This window comes from Coloeus monedula, assembly GCF_965178545.1.
Source record: "Coloeus monedula genome assembly, chromosome: 8".
Lineage (NCBI taxonomy): Eukaryota > Metazoa > Chordata > Aves > Passeriformes > Corvidae > Coloeus > Coloeus monedula.
The window spans coordinates 31,859,558-31,883,026 of record NC_138788.1 but is presented as its reverse complement, the minus strand read 5'-3'; the positions used below and the strand labels follow the sequence as shown (position 1 = coordinate 31,883,026).

At 40.5% G+C, this 23,469-nt stretch overlaps 3 protein-coding genes across 5 annotated transcripts in view; all 3 read right to left on the bottom strand.

The window, feature by feature from the left end:
- Positions 1–7,265, bottom strand: part of LOC309575510 (inactive pancreatic lipase-related protein 1-like) — a gene marked incomplete at its 3' end in the record, with an annotated part of 14,849 nt that extends 7,584 nt beyond the window's left edge. The window contains exons 1-6 of the mRNA XM_082285964.1: positions 7,251–7,265; positions 4,477–4,557; positions 4,023–4,071; positions 3,107–3,261; positions 2,507–2,632; positions 389–523 (exon numbers count right to left, since the gene is read on the bottom strand). Coding sequence (XP_082142090.1) covers positions 389–523; positions 2,507–2,632; positions 3,107–3,261; positions 4,023–4,071 — 465 coding nt within the window. The 5' untranslated portion in view covers positions 4,477–4,557; positions 7,251–7,265. The remainder of the gene's footprint in view (positions 1–388; positions 524–2,506; positions 2,633–3,106; positions 3,262–4,022; positions 4,072–4,476; positions 4,558–7,250) is intronic.
- Positions 7,161–23,416, bottom strand: LOC309575509 (pancreatic lipase-related protein 2-like). Of its 3 annotated transcripts, XM_082285963.1 has the most exons (14): positions 23,253–23,416; positions 19,476–19,573; positions 16,966–17,014; positions 16,005–16,159; positions 14,883–15,008; positions 13,243–13,377; positions 11,443–11,551; positions 10,733–10,849; positions 10,530–10,652; positions 9,545–9,663; positions 8,712–8,841; positions 8,504–8,615; positions 7,800–7,967; positions 7,161–7,325 (listed from the first exon to the last, which is right to left on the bottom strand). In XM_082285963.1, exons 2-14 carry the CDS (start codon positions 19,476–19,478, stop codon positions 7,262–7,264), a joined length of 1,410 nt encoding a protein of 469 aa, XP_082142089.1. In that variant the 5' UTR covers positions 19,479–19,573; positions 23,253–23,416; the 3' UTR covers positions 7,161–7,261. The 3 variants fall into 3 exon arrangements, with proteins under 3 accessions (XP_082142089.1, XP_082142087.1, XP_082142088.1); XM_082285961.1 differs by lacking the exon at positions 14,883–15,008; XM_082285962.1 differs by lacking the exon at positions 16,966–17,014.
- The window catches only part of LOC309575675 (pancreatic lipase-related protein 2-like), a gene marked incomplete at both ends in the record, with an annotated part of 18,099 nt that continues 17,697 nt past the window's right edge, over positions 23,068–23,469 (bottom strand). The window contains 2 exons of the mRNA XM_082286363.1: positions 23,068–23,151; positions 23,253–23,418. Of these exons, the coding sequence (XP_082142489.1) occupies positions 23,068–23,151; positions 23,253–23,418 (250 nt within the window). The remainder of the gene's footprint in view (positions 23,152–23,252; positions 23,419–23,469) is intronic.

Sequence of the window (23,469 nt, the reverse complement as noted above, 5' to 3'; positions counted from 1 at the left end):
TCCCAGCCAGTGCTGCCAGTTGGTTTTCTGGTGTTCTTGTGAGCTCTTTGGTAGGTTTTAGTAGATTCTGTCTCCACAAAAAAACAGTTTGCCATATCCATTATCTCTGCACATTTAAAATTTTACTCTGCTTTTGTTAACATCTACAGAGTAACTCTTTGGCTGTACCAAGAGAATGCCTTGTAGAATTTCCTCTCCCTAAGCTGGCAGGCCCTGCTGTTACCACACAATCCTCTCGTTTTAAAAGAAGGTTTGTTTTCACCACAACTGATTGTGGAGTAGAGGACAATATTTTCTGCTGGTTACATCCACATTTGTGAAAGTTCCAGAGCTGTATTTCTTTCAAATCAGCATTATAGCTATAGCTTTGGAAACAGCAGACTCTTACCATGAGAACATTTGTAAAATAAGCGATTTCAGCTCCCACGACACGGACGTTGTTCGATGCCTGCGTGTACTGACACCTTGCACCTCTCTTCCAGTTCACACAGATGCAGTTCACATCTTCCACAGTAAGCATCCTCTGTTTTGTAAAACAAAAGTAAAAACCATGGTAAATACAGTGTGGAATTTGTTCATGTTGCTCACTGTGGCTCAACTACTAAATGTTGTGTGAACCGGTATGAGAATGTTTTGAAAACCAAAGCTGTAGCGTGGATGTGTGCTCAGAGGGGTTTCTGTGATCATACAATGCTGAAATAGGGTGATATGTAATGTAGTAATCATTTCAAATACCCAGAGCAGTATTTTTTACAGAAGAGAAAGCAATATCAAGAATGAAACTCTCAATTTTTATTTTCAGTCAAACTTGGTATGTAGCACTAAATAAGACCTCTACTTGTGCACCTATTCATTTCAGTGATTTAAAAGTACTGCTTTAACTCAAATTCAATTAGAATACTTTTGACTGTAAAAGTCAAGAGTGGTTTTCTGATGCAGGTTTGTAAGAAAGAGAATGTGTTTTTATAAGAGGGTGCATAAACACTTGGTGTTCATTTCAGGTTTATGGCTTTATTTGGAAATATGCATATGCAGGCAGAGATTTTGCCACAGAATCAGAGGCTTTTCTGTGCTCCACTGAGCTGGATTGTATTTTGCTTTAGCAGCTAAAGTTTATGGCAACAACTGACAAAGAACGAAAAGGGCAATAAAAGTGTCTGTGACCATGCCAGAAGTGGTAAAAATCAATATGCAGATAGGATTATTGCTTAATAGGAAGGAAAGCAAGTAAGAGATACACACAGGAGGATTGATGTATTCACAATCCCCTTTGCTCCACTCCTTATTGAAAAGATTCACTGAGACCAACTTGTTTCTAAATATAAATAAACCAGAGTATTGTGATAAAACACAGGCTACCGTAATAGATAAAGAATTTAAGGACTTATCTCATGCCTCTACATCCCGGAAAATGGATCAAATGGATTTAAGGGACAAGCTGAAGCAAATTGTGAGCTATCTCATTGATTGTGAAGCTGCAGTAAAAAACCCTCTATTTTAAGAGTGCAAAATGTAAGACAGAAAATTATAAAAACATCATTCTGCTTCTGACTCTGTAAAGAAATTATTAACTAACAAATCCAGCAATCATCCATCATTTTTCTTTTGATCTAGTATCAAAGAGAAGCAGGCAATGGGGATGCAATAAATGTGAAATACCTTGATTTTAGTTTCATGTTGTTACTCATAGTGTTCTCGTAAGTAAAATAGGAATACATAATTTTAAAAAATTGTAGTTGTGTTAATGGTTGAAAAACCTTATCCCCAAAGTGCCACCAACTGGTATTTTGCTCTGTGCTGTATGACTAGGGGCTTTCATTAGCTGCAGCTGCAATATAAACATGTTTGGAGGACTTGAGAAAACCTCAAGCTGGAATTGCACTTTGCATAAGGACAGGGTTAAGAAATAATTTGTGGAATTAGCACAAAAATCAATAAAGCAGAGTGCTTTACTACATTCAGTGCTCATAGCAAGTCCTAGATTGAAAGCTGTGTTCAAAATGCTCCCCTTGAGGTCCCCTTTGGATGTGCATTTGTACATCTTTATTGCTTTTGGTAATGGCCAGCCCGTGTGCTCAGCCTCAGCACCCACGTGGCAGCCCAAACCTTTCTGATAGACCTTCCACATCTGGAAACCTGTCTCTTGGCTGTAGAAATAGGATGCAGGAGCTATGAGTCTGCACTTATTTCTGGAATCACCCCAATCCTATCCAGTATCTTCCTCCAGGGTTTGTGTTCTTTTTACCAAGAAAAAGGGCACTTACCGAGTCAAATCTTCCTGTCACTCACTTCACTAAAGAGAAAAACTGAATGCATTTTACCTCATGCCTTTCTTCAAGGTGCAAAGCTACATACTCAGTTTGGTAACAATCTAAAAATGTGACCTGTTTTTTCTCTTTCTTATCACTACAATACCATGAGAAAAATTGGTTAGAAATAGAGAAAACAGGCAATTTATATGAATGTTTTTATAAATGCAAACTAAGGGTGTCCCTGTGGTACCTACCTTGCACATGTCTGACAGCCAGTTTTCTTCTCCACTGTCTACAAATCCATGTACAATAAATTTGGTCCTCCTGCTTGCGTTAAAATTTGAGTACTCGATTGTTGACTTGTCAACTGCAGAGACTTCCTACATTAATGTGGATTTTAAAATAATAAATTAGCATAGATAGTAACTTAATAAACCTTTAAATCTGCTTTCTTAAAATCTGATTTTCTTAAATAGGTTTTCAAAATTGCAAAGACCTGAACTATGGTTATCTGTGCAGGTGTTTAGAAGTTATGCAATGCTGAACTCATCTGCAAGAGTTCACATGAAGGCTTATGGTCTGTATCTGCACTCAAAGCAAGCTTTGGAACCTGTCTTAGAGCAGACAAGACTTCAGTGTGTTTTGATTTTATCTGTGGAAAAAAATTACCCCAAAATGCTCAGTTTCCCAGTAGTTCTCAGTGGGGACCCTGCCAAGGAGCTGGAAGAGGTGGTCTTTTGAATAAGGTAGAAGTGTGGCCATTTTTAACACTTTTCAGGAACACAGCAGGAGTCTGTGTTTATTTAGGATTTTTGCATGTGGTTCACTAATGTTTAAACCACTACAGCTCTTACTTGGAAGTCATCAGTGTTTTCTCTTGTGTACAGGAGGAAGTGAATGTCTATGCTCTCTGGTTTCCAGGGTAATTTATAGATTGGCCTTTCCGTAGTTCCAGACCATGGCACATCATCTGTGAAGCATCCAAGCCTTTCAAAGCAAACTTCATCGCCTGTAGCATGAAGATCAGATCAGTAATATGTGAACAGGCAGAGCAGTGGAGTGGTCAGAACTCAGAGCATGGCTTCTCTGGGGGTCTCTTGGTTTCTTGAAAATCCCACAGCTTACAGACAGCCCAGACCAGCAGTTGCCCTTTCCTAGATCTTGAGAGGCTGCAGGTTACCCCGAGGAAAGAAGCCACCCTATTGTTCATCAACAAAGTCTTCAGAGGCATTCCTCTGTGCTATCCTGTGCAATACCTTGGATATCTTCCCCCAGCTGTTGCTTTGCCCAAGGCAGAGACAGCTGATGAGTTTCTCCTAATGCCAGGCCAAAATATTGCAGATGATCAGCAATAAATTGAGGCTGTGCTGAACAGCTGACTGTATGTGAGAAGTCTTTTACCACAGAAGTGTCTTCTGCTGAATACAAAGCTATGCCCTCATTAGACTGCCTCCACCCCCTGCCCCTGGCTTCTTCTCCATTTCCATCACTAAGAAGAGTACAAGAAATAATTCCCTATATTTAATAGAGCAGTATCTTTGTTCTGAGATAGGAAAAATCGGCTTTTCTTGCTCAGTCCTTGGGTAGGATTCCCAGAGTGGAGAAGACAACACGCACGCTCACATCTCACCATCCTTGTGTGGGAAAGTGAACCACATTAACCTCAATCAGGAAGTTTTAAGGCAGCAGGGTGTAGAATAATACCTAGAAAATAGGTGGAAAATACAGCAGCAGAGAAAGGCAATACGAACACTAACCCCATATGCTTACCTTCTGCTGCACTGAGCAGAAACAGGGCAAGAATCCAAATTCCAAGCATCTGGAACAGTAGAAAGAGAAGCAGCTAGGATTTGCTAACCCACTTGTTTAGCAAGTAGCACACTCAGCCCTCTGGTGCTGAATATTCTCAAGGTGAACAGAGTGCCTGTTGTTTCTACAGGATGTATCCCTGACTGCTGTGTGTGCCAGACAGATACGAGTCAGGTTTGTGTTTGCTTGCTCCACGGGAGATTGGGGGGCCATAAATACACTAAAGCACAGTTTAAATCCAGGGTGATTTTTTTCCTGTTGAGGCTACACTTCTAATCAGATGTATAGGAGCTACTTTAGAATTAGCATGAAGACTAGAGAACATGAGCTGCCATTCCCCTTCACACTCCTGTGCTGTGAGAAGCCACAGACCTGACAAGGTACAAGGAAAAACCCCCAGAATTGAACTACTCACAATGCAGCCTTGAAGCTCCTGGAATTAATGTGTAGATTTTGCATGTACTTTTTATAGTCTGCTTTGTCCTTGGAAATGTTCCTAGAAAGATAGGAATATTTATTTCAGATTATAGTTTACAGCTAAGCTGGAAAACAACTTTAATGGTTGGTTTCTCTGATAGCTCCAAAATCCATGGATGTAGATTTCTTGAATCAGTGAGCTGGAGCCCACAATAGGATTGGAGCTGGCTGGTAATTCCCAGGCAGCAACTCATCAGGAGTGGGACATTAAAGAGAATTGTATAGATCTGCGTGTCTTGGCTTGGCTGGGAAGGCTTTAATTTTCAGTGTTGTATAGTTGGGGTGTAGGACCTCTACTGGGGGAGTTAGTAGGGAACCACATCATTTCTAAATGCCCTTCCTTGCCCTGCGTCAAGTGACTTCAGATGTGAAATGCTCCTGTGTTTTCTGGGTCTGTTGAAGGCTTATCCCTTTTGGAAAACTCTCAGTGGACTTGGTATATTCTTTTCATAGTGAAAGAGTTTGACTTCCTGGTATCCCTTTAATTTCCTTGCTGAAATAAGTAGACGTAGAAGGACAGTTGTGTAACCCTTGGGATCCTTTCTATACTAGCCATGTAACCCCAGCTTTGAGAAAAGTCTTTGAGTCATGAACTGAGAGCAAACACACTGGAAATGTATACAAATACCATACAAAATTCCTCCAGACGTTGGGATATGGCTGGAATACTGCAAAGCTCCATAGATTGTTCTAGTAGAAACATCAACTAAAAGGTGAAAAACAGCCTGTGCAAAGCCACAGGACTAGGTCTGGGAACCCCTTGGACCTGTTTAGGAGAAGGCTGTAAGTGAACTCAAGAAGAAATGAGACCTGAGATGACTCCACTTATAGAGCTTTGTCAGCTTGGCTCTGCTTTATGGCCTTGTATGTTTGCAGAGTTGATGTTCCCTAATCTCCACCTCTGGGAATGACCAAATGGATACTAGGTGTTCCACTGCTATCATCTGTGCTAATGGAGTTTATTTCTTTAAACAGTAGCTAAATTTTGTTTTTTATTAAGATACCACCTTAGATATGGATTTAGAGCTCAGTGCTCTTGTCTTTAGCTGAAGTGGGATTTTGGTGTGTAAGTAGGTTTGTATCAGTGGAATCAGTACATGCCCCAGTGCACTGACAAGCTTTAACACTTGTTCAAAATGAGGAAGGAACAGTCTTCCCTCTTCAACTTAAGAGCTGGTGGAAAAGAATTGAGTTAGGATTTTATCAGTTAGTCTGCTGCTCTTTTTCAAAACTGTAATAACACGGGTCAGACAGAATAAATGGACAATTCCTTAGGCCATGGCTAGTTGGATTTCAGCTGCTTGTTTCTCTGTTGGGAGGGCTGGGATGCAGGTCCCTCAGTATGATGCAGGCTGCTCTGTGCCTGGAGGAGCTGCTCTGCTCCTTGGGGCCTCACAGTTGGGAGCTTTGGGAGAAGGATGGGTTTTGATTTTTAAAAAAAGTGATAAATTAAGGCACAACTATGTTTCTGCAATCCTGAAGACGGTGTAGCCTGGAATAGGAAGCAGGCAGAGGAGAGGACTGGATTTCTAGTGTTGCAGGATGCTGTGGCTCTCTCCTGGGACACTGTGGAGCTTCCCAGCATTGTTCACATTTTCCTTGCCACGTGTCAAGTCCCCAGGAGACTTGCAGGACTCAGAACTGCAGGTCTCTCTGGCTGAACCTCAGACTTGTGTTTAATTATGCTTTTAATTTTTTACAGGCTTGTGTTTATTCAAAGATACAACAGGGTTGGGGTTTTTCTTAAAAAAAAAAAATTCATTCAGAAGTCTATACCCATAAATGTGTTCCCATGGTATTTCTACCCCTATTTCTTAGAAATTTATCTGCCCAAGTGCTCATACATCATTTGTCAAACATGGGGAAAATGGGAGTGAATAAATTATTAACTCCTTCTTCCTATTCATGAGATCAGACCTTGGGTTTTATACTTAGAAAAACATCTGCTGCCTCGATCTCTTACAGCTGCAGGAGGATCACTCATGCCATGCTTTGCAGAGCAGTAGTGTTTATTTCATTGTGAAATGGTCAGCCCCAGGGTTTGCAAAGCCTGGTTACTCAGAGTTTCTCTCCACGATTGTCAGTGATCACTGCAAAGGTTCTTGTTGGAAATTAAACAGTAGCCAGGAGCTGGGATTCAGTGTTTAGTTCCTTCCAAAGTGGGGAGCACTTGAGGTTTGCCTTATCTGCGTTTTCCAAGCAGGTGCAGGTACAAAGGGCTGTGCTCACCTGCTGCAGGAATAACCTGGTCTTGTGCTTCTCCTGCCTCACCCCAGAGTGTCTTCTGAGGGCAGTGCTCTTGTGTGGGGCTGGAAAGCTCTGAGCAGCAGCACAGGCTGCAGAAAGGAGGTGTTTGGGGCCCTTGTTGGCTGCAGGGGTGTTCTGAGGACATGTGTTGCCTCGAGAGTGTTAGATAACATCCCAGATTTTCTATCTATCAGTGTGGTGGGACTCAGTTCTTGCCTTGAGGAACTGGTCAAATGAGACTGCAGTGCCATAAATGGATTTTAGCACACGTTATTTCTGGTGGCTCCATAGTTACAAGCACAATAAACGTGGCTCAAACACGAGAAATACGGACAAGTGTGTTTGCAAAGAACTGAAAAAACCAAATGGAGCAACAGTTTTATTTTTTTTAAGTTTGCTTTAGTTGCACTGTTGCCAAGATTTCCATGCACAAGACTGAGGGTTTACTCAGCTGGTTGTACAGACCTTGGTGACCTCTAGCAAGGTGTAAGTAACTGAGGAACTCCATATGCCACAGTTCCACGGCCACAAAAAGTTGACCTGGGAAGAAAAAAATGCTTGAATCAAGATTTATTTCTTTTCACCCAATGAAAAATGAAAGGGTGTCAGCTGTTGCCTTGAGGGTTGTTAGTCCAACCCATAATCCCATTTAAGGCTTCCTAAAAGCCTGCTGCAAAGATTATTAGCATCTGTATATTAACAGTAACAAGGTGAATTTCCTTCTTTTGGGGACCAGCTGTAAAATTTGAGGTTTAATAGGCTTTATCTTGGTTTGTAATTGTTTTGCTGTGGAAAAGCTATACATTTCAAATTATTCACAGCCATATTCTTTTCCAGACAGTTATTCCCTGGTGTGTAGTCAAACATCTGATTTTCTGTCCAAAGTGCAATACTTGTCCTTTTTGAGATTCACATTGTTAATTACAAACCATGTGTTTAATTTAAGACTATTTTTCCATCTTTTCTCACAGGGTATTTCACTTGCCTTTTGACCTCTAAATGGGATATACTTACCTATGTCCATCTGCTCCATGTATTATATTGACTGATTCTGCTCCCAGTCTTGCCCAGAGCAGAGAGAATATGGCTTTATTCCAGAGAAATTCAATTTTTGTAGTATTTTTGGGGTTGATTTCAACATCAAGATATTTTGTGTAAACTTCATCCTGAGAGAGATCTCCACTGTCAACAGAATGAAAATGGAAACATTAGGTTTAAAAGCTCAGAGATCACTGAAATAAATCACATTCTCCACAAATTTTCAGCTTTTCCCTTTTTTACAACAGAAATTTGCATTTTTGCTGATCTTTGTAAGAGCACAGGTCACTGGACCAGGGCTCTGAACAAGGAAAGGATGAAAGCCATCACTGAACACTTTAAATGTGCCCGAGGCAGGAGGCCATGGGGAGATGACAAGAGTGAGACTGGGGCTGTCTCCAGAGCCCATGTGAGCTGAGTTTGAAGGGATTGCTGCAGGGATCACTCACCTGGAGCTCAGAAACACAGAACTCATGGAAATGGAAGTGTCTTCCACTTCCTTTTTACAACCATCCATCTGCCCTCATGGCTCTTACTTATGTAATAACTTCTTTCATATCTGATGCTAAGCAGAATATTTGCAATGCAGGATTAGTGTTCACACTGCTTAAATATGTGGCAAATGTGTAGATTAATGTTAGCAGCATTAAATGCTATAGGGAAATATTAATTTAACTTACTTGGCAATTTCATATTCTTTTGCGTGCCCCAGTGTGTCATAGAAAACCAGGTTTATGTCTCCCCTTGTTTTCTTTACACCAGACAGTTTGATAAATACTTTTTGTCTCCAAGCTGCATAAATAAAAGCAAAAATAAATCCAAACTACCATTGGTGAGCATGAATTTTGATAAGTAATGTAGCATTTTCATTAGCTATTCTCCACTTACCAGCAAAAGGTTCATCTGCTGCTGTATTTAAAAAATACTTTTGGTTTTCCCTCTTCAATTTTTCTGGGAATCTGTCAGCATAGTGCCCCATCATTGGACATCCCTCCAGTGGACATGGGAAACAGTCTCCCTAGGGAAAGTAAGAGCATCAGTTAATGAGGAATGTTTTTTTCATGCTAGCCATGATGAAATTAAGGCTCAAGATTCTGTTCTGATCTTGCAAAGCTGCGGCAGTGCTGTATGTTTTCATAACTTAACACCAAAACCTGATAAACTTGTTTTAGACAACGGCTCCTGCACCCAAGAGGGTGCAGAATGAGTAGGATTGATACCTGTGCCTGATAATAGTCTGAACCTTGCTAGTTCAAATATTTTTCAGTTAGATTCTAGTGCAAAATATTGGCCAGTTTTACCCTCCTAGTGGAAGGGAACTTGCCTGCATTCACAAATGGGGGAAACTGAAAGGAGCATCATTCCAAAGTGCATGTATTCACAGTGCCCAATGTGAATTAGAGAGCAGCCAAGGATTCTGGAGGCTCTAAATGTAGGAACTAGTAGGATAGATCTATCTAACTTATATTCCCTTTGCATAAAGGTTTGGGGTGAGAATTCCACGAGCTTTCATTTTTTTCCCCCATTATTTTGGTGACATCATTTATGTTTCAGGATTCCTTTTCCAGAGCGGAACAGTTGACTGGAACTGCTGTGTGCTGTGCTTCCTCCTGCCCAGCCACACCATGGGACCTCAGCCACCAGCATCCAAGTGCTATCTGCTGCAGAGACCTGGACTATTTTCTCTACACCTTAGCCCTTTCCCAGGCTGAAATACTTACTTCATTGAAGGATTTGTACAAGTCACAGGGATATGCGAGGAATCCAGTGGGATAGAGGATACTTGCAAAATAAAACTCGTGGCTGCGTGAGTGGTGGCACCCTGCAAACACTGTAGCGTCTGTTGGAAAAAAGTTTGTGAGCTTAGGTGAAATAACCTCCTGTTATCCTCTACAAGAGTTGCACTTGTCTCAACATGGAAACAGCTGAGACACAGAACAGAACAGCAGCATGGGCTTGTAATAATTTCTTTTTGGTCTGAATTTCTAGTTGCAGGAGAAGTTGCTGTTTTGTTTGTGTATTATGTGGGGAATGGTGTACCATTACCACAAGATTTCAAGTGAGATGCGTTGGTCTGCTATGATGCAATAGTCCCTTTTAAAGAAGACAGTTATATATACATATATGTGTGTGTGTGTGTGTGTGTGAGATGTCACAGCAAGATGACATTCATTACAGTTTTTAAGGGCTTAACAGCACATGGAGGACCCACCAAACTGTCCAAAATCTCTTAAGAGAGAAGTCTCAGGTACAGAGGTGAGGCACGTGCAGTCCCTGGAAACACCTGAGTGCTTTTAACTAATTCATGCCTTAGAAGTGTTGGATGCTCTTTGCAGCATCTGCAAGAAACCAGAGGTGGTGCTGTCATGCTGCTGATTTGGCCTATCTCAGCCTGGAAAGTCTCCTGCTGGGGTTGTTGGACCTGCAGACGCCCTGTTTCCTGCCTTTTTGGGATTTGCATCCAATTTCAAATTACAGAAGGGAAGCTTAGGCATGTGTGACACCTGCTCTCCCCAGAGCATTCTCTGTGGGCCACTGTTCTGTTCCAGACTTTATTGTTTCTTACTTCCTTTTTAACTTACGAGTAAACAGGCAAAAAGCACTTTTGATTTCCTGTTTTCTCCCAAACAGATGGCAATTTTCACTGTTCATGTTTCAGAATTGAACAAAAATAAAGTACAATGCATGTTGGAATTGTATGTTTACCTGCAATGATGGCTTCAAAATCACTTTGTTTCATCTCTGGAATTAAATCAGTGCATCCAGGCATCACAGTTCCTCCATTTGGGTAAAAGTCCAGGTGCCCAGTGGTGTTATATATTCCAAACCCTAAAACATCCATGGAGAGCTGTCAGTGCCTTGGTGCCATGCCCATCCCTGCAGGTACCTACTGGCACAGGAGCACTTACCTGCCACAGGAAAGTGAGCAGCATTGCTGTGAATAACATCCACAAAGTTTGCATCTGAAGGATCCAGTCTCACCTCAGGAGGAGTACCTTCAAAATAGGGCCCAGCAGGGTCTAAACCTAAAAAAACCCCCGCATTTATTGGTTGAGGGAGGAGAGAAATACTGCATTTGTTAATATGTGTTTTGCCAACTTACAACGTCAGATGTTTAGTTTTGTGAAAGGCAAGCCCAATAATGATGTGAATTCCAAGCTAAACTGTAAAAAGTATGCAATGGTATGGTTTTGTGAACCTTTCTGAAGACTTATTCCAACATAAGTAGAATATTTTTTCAATAGATTTTATAATGGCATATAATTACTTTGAAGGAGGTATTTCATGATCTCTGAGCTTATTACTGGCCTGCAAAGATTTACAAATAGGGAAAACTAAGGGTTCTTGTTGCCTTGTCTTTGTGTGGGGCTTGCTGTAACCCAGTGAATGATGGTGATGTTACAAACACATTAGCTATGCTTGTCCTTTCACTAAAGAGCTCTTAAGTAGAGGAAGAAGACGTAGAAATTACCCTATGAGAAGCATAAATTTTGCCTGCTCTCATGACAGGTATCTCCACCACTGCCAATAATTTAATTCCAATCTACAGCCCAGCGTGTTGCAAGGTTTTTTCCTTTAAACACTTGCTGTTAGCCCTGCATCTGGGTGAGCAGCCTACCTGTTATCCGTCTGATGCCTCGGATCCTTCTTCCCGCCTCTCCCGCAGTGTGTGCTCCCAGACTGTGGCCAATTAAATGGATTTCATAAGGGGAGTACCCGAACATTTTCTGATCATTAAAGTGGTGGTGGTAGGAGATAAGAACACAGGCTTTGAATAACAAGGAAAGAGAAGGTCTGACATTATGGGCCTCTGGGAACATCTTAGACTCACTTTCTGCATAGCAAACAGGGTGTGTGAGTTCCTTGAGTTAATTGCTGTTTAAATTACACTAAGAATTGACAGAAAAATGATCCCATCTGGAATTTTACATGCATAGTGATGAAGGATTCACTGTTGTAGGGTTGCAGCATATGCTTGCTGTATTCCATTATCCTGGGTGAACAAAATGTAAACCATCTTTCCCATTTGGATCAATGTCTAATGCCATCTTCCATAAAAATGATCTTATTTTTTCTTTATTTATTCTACTTTGCAGCCCTTTTTTTTTTGTCACATATCTGTTCTCCATGTCTATTTAGAATATGTGATCATATAATGAATAAGATTTTCACTGCCAAGCCCAGGTAGGGTGACATCCATTCTCCTCTTTGCCAGGTCTCACCTGTACAAGACCAGCACTGCTGAGATATTACACTTGCACTGAAGGTGGAAAGGGAGATAAAGGAGACACATTTCATTGGGTTTTGTAGGAACCACAACCAACAAGGCTGCTAATTGCTTGAGTTTTTACATTAGGTTTTGTAATGTGCATATCAAAATTAAAGCAGATCTGGAGAACGGGCCTGTCTGCCTTTACTGTTAGATGGCAGATTCCTCTGAAAATATTTTACTGCAGTGTTTCCATTTACAATGCAGCTTAACCTTTCCTACAGTCAAACTCCAGAAGTTTGCAAATTAGGGAAAAGAAAAGGAAGTCTAAGCATCATTTATGCATTTTTGTAAGGGAAGAAATGGTGCCCTAGACTGCAAATGATGCAGTAACAGAGACAGTAAATGAGAAACTGAACCCATTTCCCAATGACCTGATATTTATACATACAGGAGAAAGATCCAGAAGCCAAATATGTGAGTCTAGGTATGATTTTTCTAGGAAGGAACAGTAGATTTTACCCCAGCAGAATCTGGGGAAGTGTTCTTTGATTCTCAGGCGCTGGCAAGGTTGGCACTTTGCCTCGTGGGCTCTGAAATACCTCTTGCTGCTCTTTAAGATCAGCAACTCCAACCAAGATCAAGTCCAGTGCCAGGCAACATTCCGGTTTTCAGCTGCTCCAAGTACTCGAGAGTCTTTCTGAAATCGGTGGGAGATGCTGATGATGACTTTGCAAACGAGCAGAGCTGCACTCTGTGTGTAAATGTGAGCACCTGCCTTTGGGAACATGAGGCTCACAACCAGAAGGCAACTGGACAGTTTATTGTGCCTGTAGACAGCAAACCTGGGATTATCAGTTAAGGCAGCTGCGCTAAGCTGAGATATTAATGCGCTGCTGGCACGTGTGTATAATGCTGGGAAACCCCTGTAAGCGCTGAACTCTCTTCTTTTCTATGGAATGCTGGCTTGCCTGTAACATCATATGGAAATGTTGCCACCTACTGGTCTCTAATTAATCTTCTTAGCCTCATTTGTGTCGTTTGCGGCTGTGAGAAGGCCGCACAGGGCTGATAATTAGTATAATTAGCTGGATCTCAACTGTACAGCCCTGCCTGACCCTACTGGGCAAGGTTCAAACCCAAAGCAGCAGTGTCACAACCCCACTGTGTCCACTGAAGGATTGCAGGTGGTAAAGCAGGGTTTTTTACCTGTAGAGTTGTTATGAAATAAGCAACCTCAGCCCCCAGCACACGGATGTTGTTCACTGCACTGACGTAGGTGCCTTTTGCTCCCTCTTTCCAATCCACAGCAATGCAGTTGATGTTTTCCACTTCCAGTAACAGCTGATGTGGGAACACACAAAGCAAAGTATTTAAAGAAACAAAATAACAACCAGAGACTCAAATCAGAATAAGGATTAAAAGGTAACATAATAATGAAGTTTCTCATTCTTTACTAAATGGGACTCTTCACTGTAGCCTGTACCACACTGAAACATGCATCTTCCTACAAGACAGAATATAAGAAGCCAATCCTCAAAAAAATATCAGTTATGAAAACTGGAATAAAAATATTTGACTTTATACACCATTTCTTTACATATTTAAAATAACTTGGAAAGGACATACAACTGCACAGTAGAGATTATGTGCAGTGTGTGCTTTCTTTGAGGGATGTTGGTAGTTTAACTGAATTGTAAAAAGTACTCTTATTTACCAACTAGGTTTAAAACTGTGAAAGTTATGTCAGACTTAAAAAAATTTGGAGGAGAGCAGAAAGGTTCTATTTCAGCAAAGGAAGCATTGGTCACTTTGGTACTGGGCACAGTCTTGTAGAGATCAGTGATTTTTCCAGTGGAAGAATCACATGTTAGTCTGCAGTTACAGCTTTCTGTGACTAAGGGTCACTTCAGGTTTCAGATAGAACAAGGAGTGGTAACAAAATTAGTCCACAAAAAACAGCTAAAGGTGAACGACAAGGAAAACAGAAGTGAAACAATAGTGCATCCTGGACTCTCTCCTCTCCTCTGGGGACCATAAATTTGAGTGTAGAGAGCCAGAAAGAATTGCTGTTTCTTTTCAATTGAAAAAAAAAAAAAAAAAGAAATTTAATATTTCAGATTTAAAGTTTTCATGAATTTGTGAGCAAAAGTAGTGCTTCAGATTTGTGAGTTAGTATCCAGTGAAGTCTTTTCACAGCTTGGCCTTTTCCCTGCCAACACAGAAGCAGCAGCAAGTAGAACAGATCTTGCTTGTCTGCCAGAGCCAAGGTACACTCTGCTGGTTTTGTGGGATCTTCTGCATTTCATATCTGAAATATTTTTTTTCACTGAACTTTGTATCAAACAAAACCCAAAAAAGTTTGGTGGTGTTCTTGTGTTAGTTTGTTTGGGTTTTGTGGCTGTTTAGTTGGTTGTTTTTTATTTGTCTCTAAGAACAGAATAGTGGTGAACCAGAGTAGTATTTATAGACTGAAACTTGAGCTTTACAAGTCAGGAGGGCCTTTGGACTGAAGGAAGGTTCAGTTGCTGGTAATGGGAGCAGCAGTGAATTGGTGTTCAATCCCATATCCAGACATGAGTGTAGAGGCTGGGGACAGCTCTGTTCTGTTATTGCTTTTATTGATCTGCAGGGTTTGGGAATGGAAACTCTAGAGAAAAACGATGTCAGAGATGACCAAGGAGCCTTGACTATGCTGCATCTTCCTGAGGGAAACATTTTGACTTTTGTAAAATTTAATTCTTGGTTTGCATGTTCTACTACCTAATGAACTGTAAAATGGATGGTGAATATTAACACCTAAAGGACACTGACAGAGCTGTTGGGAACCAGAGGATACTCTCTCATACCAAGCACATTTCTACCACCCAGCCTGTTTTTCCAGTGCTGCCAAATCCATGAATGATGAAGGAGGTTTCCCTATGTGAGGAAAAACGTGACTTTTGGATGGTCGAGGAGTTTATCGCCGAGATCACCTATATGTTAAAAAAAAGAAAAGGTTTTATCTATTCATACTTTCAAACATTTAAAAAAGTCAGCTAGGTCATACCCTTAGGACTAAAGGGACTCTACTCTGAAAGGACAAAGTCTGTGGTTTTTTCGGACTTGGGGACTCCTCTATCTCTTCTTTCTCAGTTCCACTGTTACTTCTGAAGTTGTGGCTGTGTGGTTTTGCTGCTCCCTTCTATTCTGCTTATTGCTTGAAGAACCCCCTTTTGCAGACTATGAAGCAACCTAAAAGTGCTACCTTGTCACAGTGTGTCTCTTAGCCTGAGATGATGATTTTCTCCAGGGAGCAACCCACCAGCTCCACAATTCCCTCTCCAGCCTGTCCTTTTACTGACCTGACCTTTGGCTTCAATGTGCTGCTCTGCTTCTAAGCTGCAGCCTGTTTTTCTCATTAGCCACTCCAGAAAGGCTGGAAGGACTTCATGCAAGGACTGCATGCAGTAGGGGTGAAGCTGATCTTCACACATTGCTGCAAGCTACTCTTTATCTATTTTTCCTTGAGAATGTTATCTGTCTGTATTGTTCTCAAACAAATACAGGGGCAGTGATGTGAGCTCAGGGAGTTTGGGTGTGGAAGGGCTGTGTCCTAGATCATAGATATGCTTCAATTTAATGGAAAGTAGTTCAAGCTGTATTTTGATTTATTTTATCAACAACGGAAGTGCTGAGCAACCTGCTGCTGAGTGTATCCTATGTGATTCAACCTTCTTCAGAGACTTAAATACATGCAAAAGGTGCCATAACCTATATCGTCATTCAGGAAAATACCAGTAAAGTTTTTGTGCCCTACAGTTCATTCAGAACAATTTTTTTGTGCTTTACTCCAAAGTACATTCATTACCATACCTTCAAACTTCTGATTCTGACTTTTTGCCTATTTATGGTGACCGACACAGACTTTGTAACAAGCTCACAAACATTTTTGGATTCAGTCAGCTTTTGATGTTAAAAACAAATGTCACCTGTGAGTTGTTTCCTGTTTCCCTGGTGTAGAGAGAGAAGCTGATGTTCATCTCTTCTGGAGAATCAGGCAAACCTGTCAGAAGCCTCCCTGGTACCCCAGACCAGGGTGGGTCATCTGTAAAACAGCCAAGCCTGGGGTAGCAAACTTCTTTACCTAGAACAGGAGAAACAGTTAGTTTATATGTATGATTCTCTTATGCTTGATGATGCATTTGAGACTACAACAGTCTGAAGAGCAAAAAAAAAAAGGATTTAATTTTATGACTGAATTTGAAATTAATTGTTCTAAGGTCATTTTCGTATCCTTTATGCGTATTGCCTGAAGTGGGAAGGCAAGGCGAGCTAAATAATTTGAGGATAAACCAAGTAAGGACCACAACACTGTTTTGACACCACTTTCTAGGCTTGAAAAGGATTAGTTCAATTTCTTTTTAAAAAAAAGCCCTGCAAGAAATGCTTGTTAGGATTGCTCCTGCATGCTTTCTGCTCCAAAGCATCGTGGCTATGTCACACGAATGAAGGTAACCTTGCACAACGAATGATATGAGCATTTTCTTCAATCTAGTAGTTATTCTAGAGCAGATGGGTCTCGTGCTCACATTCAGCTTTTCTGTTTCAGCACTGTTGTGCTGAGCACCCTGTTGCTGGTCAGTTCTTTGTATAGAGCAGTAATGTAAAGACAGATCTTGCATTGCCTTGATAGAAGTAGGACACGTGACTCTGAATTTCTCGGTGGATTTTCAGCACAGGGTTATGTCTCTTGTGCTCTTAATAATAAATTTTAAACACAGTAGAGCCTTTTAGCATTAGTTCCATGCACAGTAATAGACATTGCCCTACAATGACCCACAAATCATTCTACAATGTCAATGTAAAGGAAAATAACAGTCATCATCTCCTATGTACCATTTCATCTGAATTCACTTTCTAGTGGTAGTTTTTAAAGATACAATTTCTCACCTGCTACTGTGCCAAGGAGATAAAATGCAACAATCCACATTCCAACCACCTAAAGCAAATTGAATACACAGGTTAAGCATTTTATTTTGAGTGATTTGTCATTCTTAAAAGAGTGTAATACAAAGAGAAATTCAAAGACCTGCACCTGAAGAGGAGTAACCTCACACATTGGTCTGTGCACAGAGGGGACCCATCAGGCAGAAAGAGGCCTAAGGGTCCTGGCAGACACCAAATGACCATAAAACAGCAATGTGCCCTACAGCCAGCAGCATCCTGGGCTGCTTGAGGAGGATGTGGGAAGTGATCCTTCCCCACCACACAGTTCTGCTGTTCATTGCACTTCTTGCACAGACAACACCTCATGCAGATTGCTGATGGAGTCAATCAGATCATGGGGTCTGATTTTTTTCCCAGCTGCGATGGGATAGGTGAGAGGTGTGGTACAACAAGCACAGTGGTTATGTGTAACTAGTTGAAGTCTGCACTCTTGGCAGCTTAGGCCTCTCACTGCAAGGAAAACTTTGATCAGATTCCTTTCCTCTATGCTTACCTTACTTGTCTTTTCCATGGCAGGAATTCCATTAATTTCACCCCCTCCCCTCTCATTTGCCTCATTCGCTGTTCTCAATTTCCTCTTCTTTTAGGTGATTCCTATGGCACTCACCTCCCATTTCTAACATACTGCTTTTCTTTTAAACCAAAAATTTGAGTTGTCACCCCTGGCCACTGGGATAGCTCATTAGAAATATTAAGAAAAAAAGGTAAATTAAGTAGTTATAATCTCACTATGTCTATAACACTCTCTAAGGGATATTTTTACAGATGTGAGAAAGCCAGAAACACAACACTCCAAAGGCCCTTGACACTACAAAATGCTTTCAGAAACAAAGAAGAAACAATTGGGAATTTTACAGAATTTGTCCTTGAAGCTTGTGTGACACACGTCAGACAGGAAGAATGATCCACCTCTGTGCCTGTTTTTGATGGAAGTGGGATTACTTGGCTGTAATGACATGGTTTCCTAACAAAGCCAAACTGGATAGGTCAGAGTACTCTCTAATAAACTCTGAAGTCCCTGTTTGGTAATAGCTTGTTTTGTTTGTGTGTTTGGGCAGAGGAGTGAGCATGAATATCTCAGCAGTGAGCAGGAGCTGCAAAGTGCAGAGCTGAGAGGAATCATGAAATTTCCTTAGAAATACAGTTCTGATCCTAAGCCTAATTTATCCACTGATGTTGTTAACAGAGAGGAAAACTATCTGCTCAAGGAGAGTGGAAAGCAGAGAGGAATTCTGGCAGTAAAATAGGAAAGAAAGGGATCAGGAGTTATTCTAAGCAGCTGGTAAAGGACAAGAACAAAGAAGTCCCAACTGTTAGCCAAAAGGAGCAGCTCCATTCAGCTGGAATGTCTGTCAAGGTGCCCATCATCATGATGAGAACCTGATGACAGTGAAGGAAAATCACAGCTGATACGGCTCATCAAATGAATTGGAGAGCTCCATGGGATTTCTTAATATTTAATGGACAGCCCTCATACTTGGGAGATGTACAGTCCATGTCAGGACCACTACAGCAGGGAGGATAGTAGAATTTCTTTTCAGACCTAAAACCTGAAAGGCAAGTAATGATTTAAGGCAATGTGGGAGGCTGTTGCCAAATAAATGTGGTCAGTAATTTTCTATGAAGGATCTTCCTTTGATGGCAGAAAATAGAAATGAACATGTGGCCAGGGAAAAAAAAAAGAAGCAGCAGAAATTTTATTATTTGTGGAATGTTGATACATTCTGTAATTAAGAGAGTTGCAGTTTGGTTACAAGATGATTTTTTAGTGGGAAGCCTTTCTGTGTCAGTCTATGTTAATGACGAAAAGATTGCAAAGAGGTTAAAAAACTATGTAAAAAGAGTTCAGGCAGCATGCAATTTGAAAATTCTTCCACTGGGGCATTTAGGAGGCGTACAGCTGAACAAGAGGAACTGGAAGGACTTGTTTTTGAATGTGATCTCAGCCTAACCAGTGCTTCTGGCAAGAGGCTGTTGAATTCTGAGCTCAGGTAACCTCTCAATGGGCAGAAGACATGCAAAACCAGCTCTAAATATTCTTAAATTGATGTTCAGCTCAGAAAAAAAAATTGCAAATATTCATAGACTGCCACCCTAATGTATAAAAGCTCGACTGGAGCAGTGGTTGTCCCTCACAACAGGACATCAAGTCACCTTCAGGACACTATTGCTCAATCAGTGACTCATGGGCCATAGTGCATGGCTGGTGAGATATGAGAAAGTCTGCATAATGACTGTCTGCAGTGTATTTTCAAGTCCCACACATGTACCCACACACCTTCCCTAGGACATGCACACAAGCAGGCACACAGACTCTAATGAGAAGCAAGGCCAGATCTCAGGAGTTCTCATTATCAGCATTTTAACCCAGTAATTTCACTGCCATAAATAGATATTTTTTAACATTTTAAACAACATTTGTTATGTATTGAATTGCTAAGAATTTTACTCACCATTCTCTTTTAACCCTTGTTATCTCTTTCTCTGGTGAGCAGTACCAGGGTACAAAAACGGCCACTGTTTCCTTCAATGGAAATTGGATAGCTTTATGCTGAAAACAAATAATAGAAAAGAAATTAAAAACAACTACTTGGTGAAGTGGAAGAAACTGGAAGAAAACAAGGGGGCAAAAAAGGGCAATATTTGTAACTAGGAATTAATGGCTAGAAGAGATTTCATAAGGAAGATGATAATGCCAACATTACAATTTATGGCCATTAGAATTAAGAAAAAATATTTCATGCATGGAAGAATTTAAAACCAGGTGAAATTCACAGCAGATAAAAAAGAAGTATGCATGGTGATACTTTGTTCAGACAAGGACTTTAGATCTACTTTACAGCAGTTGCTGGAACCACATATTCTATAATAATTGAATTTCAGTAATTCATTGCTGAGATGCTTCAAAAAACAATTTTGGAAATTTTTTTTAAGTTACTGATTCTTAAGAAAATTCCAGGTACCTAATTAGAAGAAAATTAATATGAGATTAGGTAAAAAACTAGGATGAATGACCTGATGAATTTCAGACCTGTGGAATTTCAGTCTAATGTCAGCCTGAGGCAGAATAATGAAACTCTCCACAGGATAATCGGTCATGAAAGAAAAATTGTGAAAAATTGTTAAAAGATTAAGTTGTGTAATTGAATTCAGTTACATGACATGGCAAACTTGACAGTCTTATAAGGTCAACATTTTAAGTCACCTGATACTTGAATTTTAGGAAGATCTTCTCTGCCACTTGATATTTTGATTAAGAAAGTAAAATTATATACATGCAATACTACAACAGTTAAGTAGATTAAAATTAAATGCATGGATTAAGTAGATTAAAAATTGAGTCATTTTTTGAGTCATTACTGCATTTCAGCCTACAGTTGGAAGAACTAGAAGGCAGCTCCTGGATTTACAAATACAGTTCTTGCTACTGTGAACCATTATATCATATCAATCATATCAATCATATCATATCAATCTCATGTATCTTATCATATATCTTATATTATATCATACAGCATATCATGTATCATATCTTACCATGATCAAGGTGTGATTATGTCTTTTAGCTTTTTATCTTTAGGGGTTTTTTTACTCACTGCTCATGCTGGATCATCCCTGATGAAGGTTTTAGAGGAAGCAGTTGCTGGCATTACACTGAATAGCTTTCAACACTGGTATTGCTGGACGTGAGCTCAGACTGAAAAAGTACTGAATGTAGACTAAGGTATAGTAAAAAATGTCCAGGTTTTGAATGTAGGATTATTTTTTGGTGTTTGGGGAATTAAATGCTGTCGCACTGCATATCATGTTTGCAGAGCTGAGGTGGACATTTGAGGGAGCTGTAACTGAAAAGACCTTCAAAGTCTTGCTAGTGTATTAGTAGTGACTTTTGAAGTGCCAAGGAACTTGTTATTCTTTGATTCCCCAGATACAGTTGGGAGAATACAACTTCACAATTTTCAGGTCTGCTTTGTTCCCTTCAATACTGAAGTTTAAGTTCTCTACCTTCTTTCAGGTCTTTTTGATGTGTGAATTTTTTTTTCAATTCTTTTCTTTCCTTACCACTCCAACCATACTTCCTATATTTCCTGCACTGGCACTGTCTTTAAGCAGAGAATATATTTTCAGTTCTGTCTTTCCACTGTTTTCTTATTTTTCAGTGGTTTGGCTCAGTGCTCAGTTAAAAGTGTAAATCAATACAAAGGAGGAGAACCCACCCAGAGTTCAGCATATAAGCTTTGGATATAGGAGTTGTAGGTTAAATTTCTTGTTCTCCCATCAAATTCTTGCATGGCTTTGAGCACGAAGGATTTAGAGAACTAATTGTACACCCAAGTATTGAACATTACTGAGAATGGTAAAAGACAGTAAGTGAAAAAAAATTACAATAGTACCTTTAGGCATCATAACGGGGATCATGTACGTATTTACCCAGATACAAATGCCTGAAAGTACAATATATTTTTTTTTTTTGTTTATTTGAGTGTAATTTTGTTGTTCCGCCTACTCTATACAAGCATACAAAGAATATCGTTCTTCCTAGGCAAAGCCCACAATCAGTGGCTCAGGCACACTGTATGTTCAGACTATCAAATACTGAAAACTGATGCGCAGAGTACTGAGGAAAATGCTGGTGATATGGTGTGATAACTCAGGTAATTGGCATAATTGTTAAAGACTTAATTTCATCTCTGTCTCCTCCCCATGAACAGCCCAATGCAGGGTCCTGATTCTGGATGAAGGTTCTTTGGTACTGCTTCGATGCAAACGAGCAATAACAAGTAAAAAGCCATCTTGGCATTGGTCGGCCTCCTTTCCTGCTTGCTTGCCAGCTTTTAGGTACAGTGAAGATCTGCAGGAGGAAACTGGCCTTAATTGAATAGCTCTGGAACCCACAAATTTAGTATTAGAGAAATCAATTTTGTAGCAGAGCAAAGACGTGCAGAACCTTTTGCCAATTTTCTTCCTCCAAACCACCCACTACAAAGTAATAACCACGGTAAGGCAGGGCTCACACACGTCTGGCCTGGGTAGTAGATTTTTCTGAGTGCCAACTGACCTCTTAAACTGAAGCAGTGGACTGGGACATTGACCTGAATGACTCAGAATAGTGATGCAAATTATTTTCTTGAGGCATTTAATGTGGGAAGAGCTCCAATAAAAGGTTAGTAGGTATGTTGGAGGGTGCTGTAAGATTTAGGCTTTTAAGGTGTTTAGGTCAGTTGCTTAGAACTGGTGAACAACCTAAAGAAATTGTAGGATAATAGTGAAGAAAACATATTTAATAACAAGTCGGCCTTCCTACTTTGCAGTATTTGCTCAGATTTCCTAAATAATAGGGTTCTCACCTTGACCTTACACTGGTATTCATACATTCAAGTTTACAGACACAATTACGATAATTTAATCTGACTACAAGCATCATAAAAAAACCAAAACAAACCGACAACAAACGTGATTCAGTTTTGGGAAGTGGCTGTGCCAATTCTGAGTAACCAGGGAGTCTTCAGCTGACTTGCAGCCACCACCTGGCCACTTGTCTGTCTTCCCAGGGTGATCTCCACTGTTTGTCTCCATGATTAGGCTGCTTTTAAACTTAGTCAACTCCAAGACCAACACTGTTGGCCTTTTGCCATTTCTGAAGTGCAGAATAGCCTTCATCAATGACTAGTTCATTCCCTGTGCACAGCAGTCTACCAAAAGAAGTCTCACTTTCCACATTCTTCCAAGAAACAGTTCTATAATTCCTCCCCTTTTCCATTCCCCCTATAAATTTTTGGTGCTCCTAATAATGCTTAAATATGTAGCCTGTTTTATCCTCCTTTTTAATTTCTGCTGGTTTTTGTGTTTTAATGCATTTTCCCTAAAAAATGAAAGAAGCCCAAATAGCATCTGCAAATACTGTCATTTTGTTCTTCCTTTAAAAACAGGGATATATTCAGTCCCGAATTACCTTAGCCCCACCAAATCCACCCTGTTTTCCAAGCTGCATTGCATTGTCACAGCCCAGAATCTCCTACTAGGATTTCCTGGAATTGAAAAATTTTAAGCCTCGTAGCTGCTGCCAGGGTCTCTCTCTGAGTGCTGCTGTTTGCTCTTTGCATGTTCACTCAGACCATACCATTCACCCTGGATATTTTTAAGTCAAGGAGTCCTTGGAGTCCCCCAACCCTGATCTGCAGTTTGTGCAGACACTTGCCCCCAAAACCCACCAATTTTTCAGCACTTACCACTCTGAATGCAGAAGAGGTTTCTGCTTGCAGGCTCTGTTCAGCCAGCTCCCTGTCAAATCCTGGTCGCTGCCGGCCTTTTTCACTTGGAATCAGTCCCACAACAGTAGGTGCAGACCTGCCCACACGGCGTCTAATTATAGGCTTGGTGTGGGTGAGCGAGAACCTTTGTAAGAATGATCCCCTCAATGCTGCATATAACAGATGTTGCCTTTTC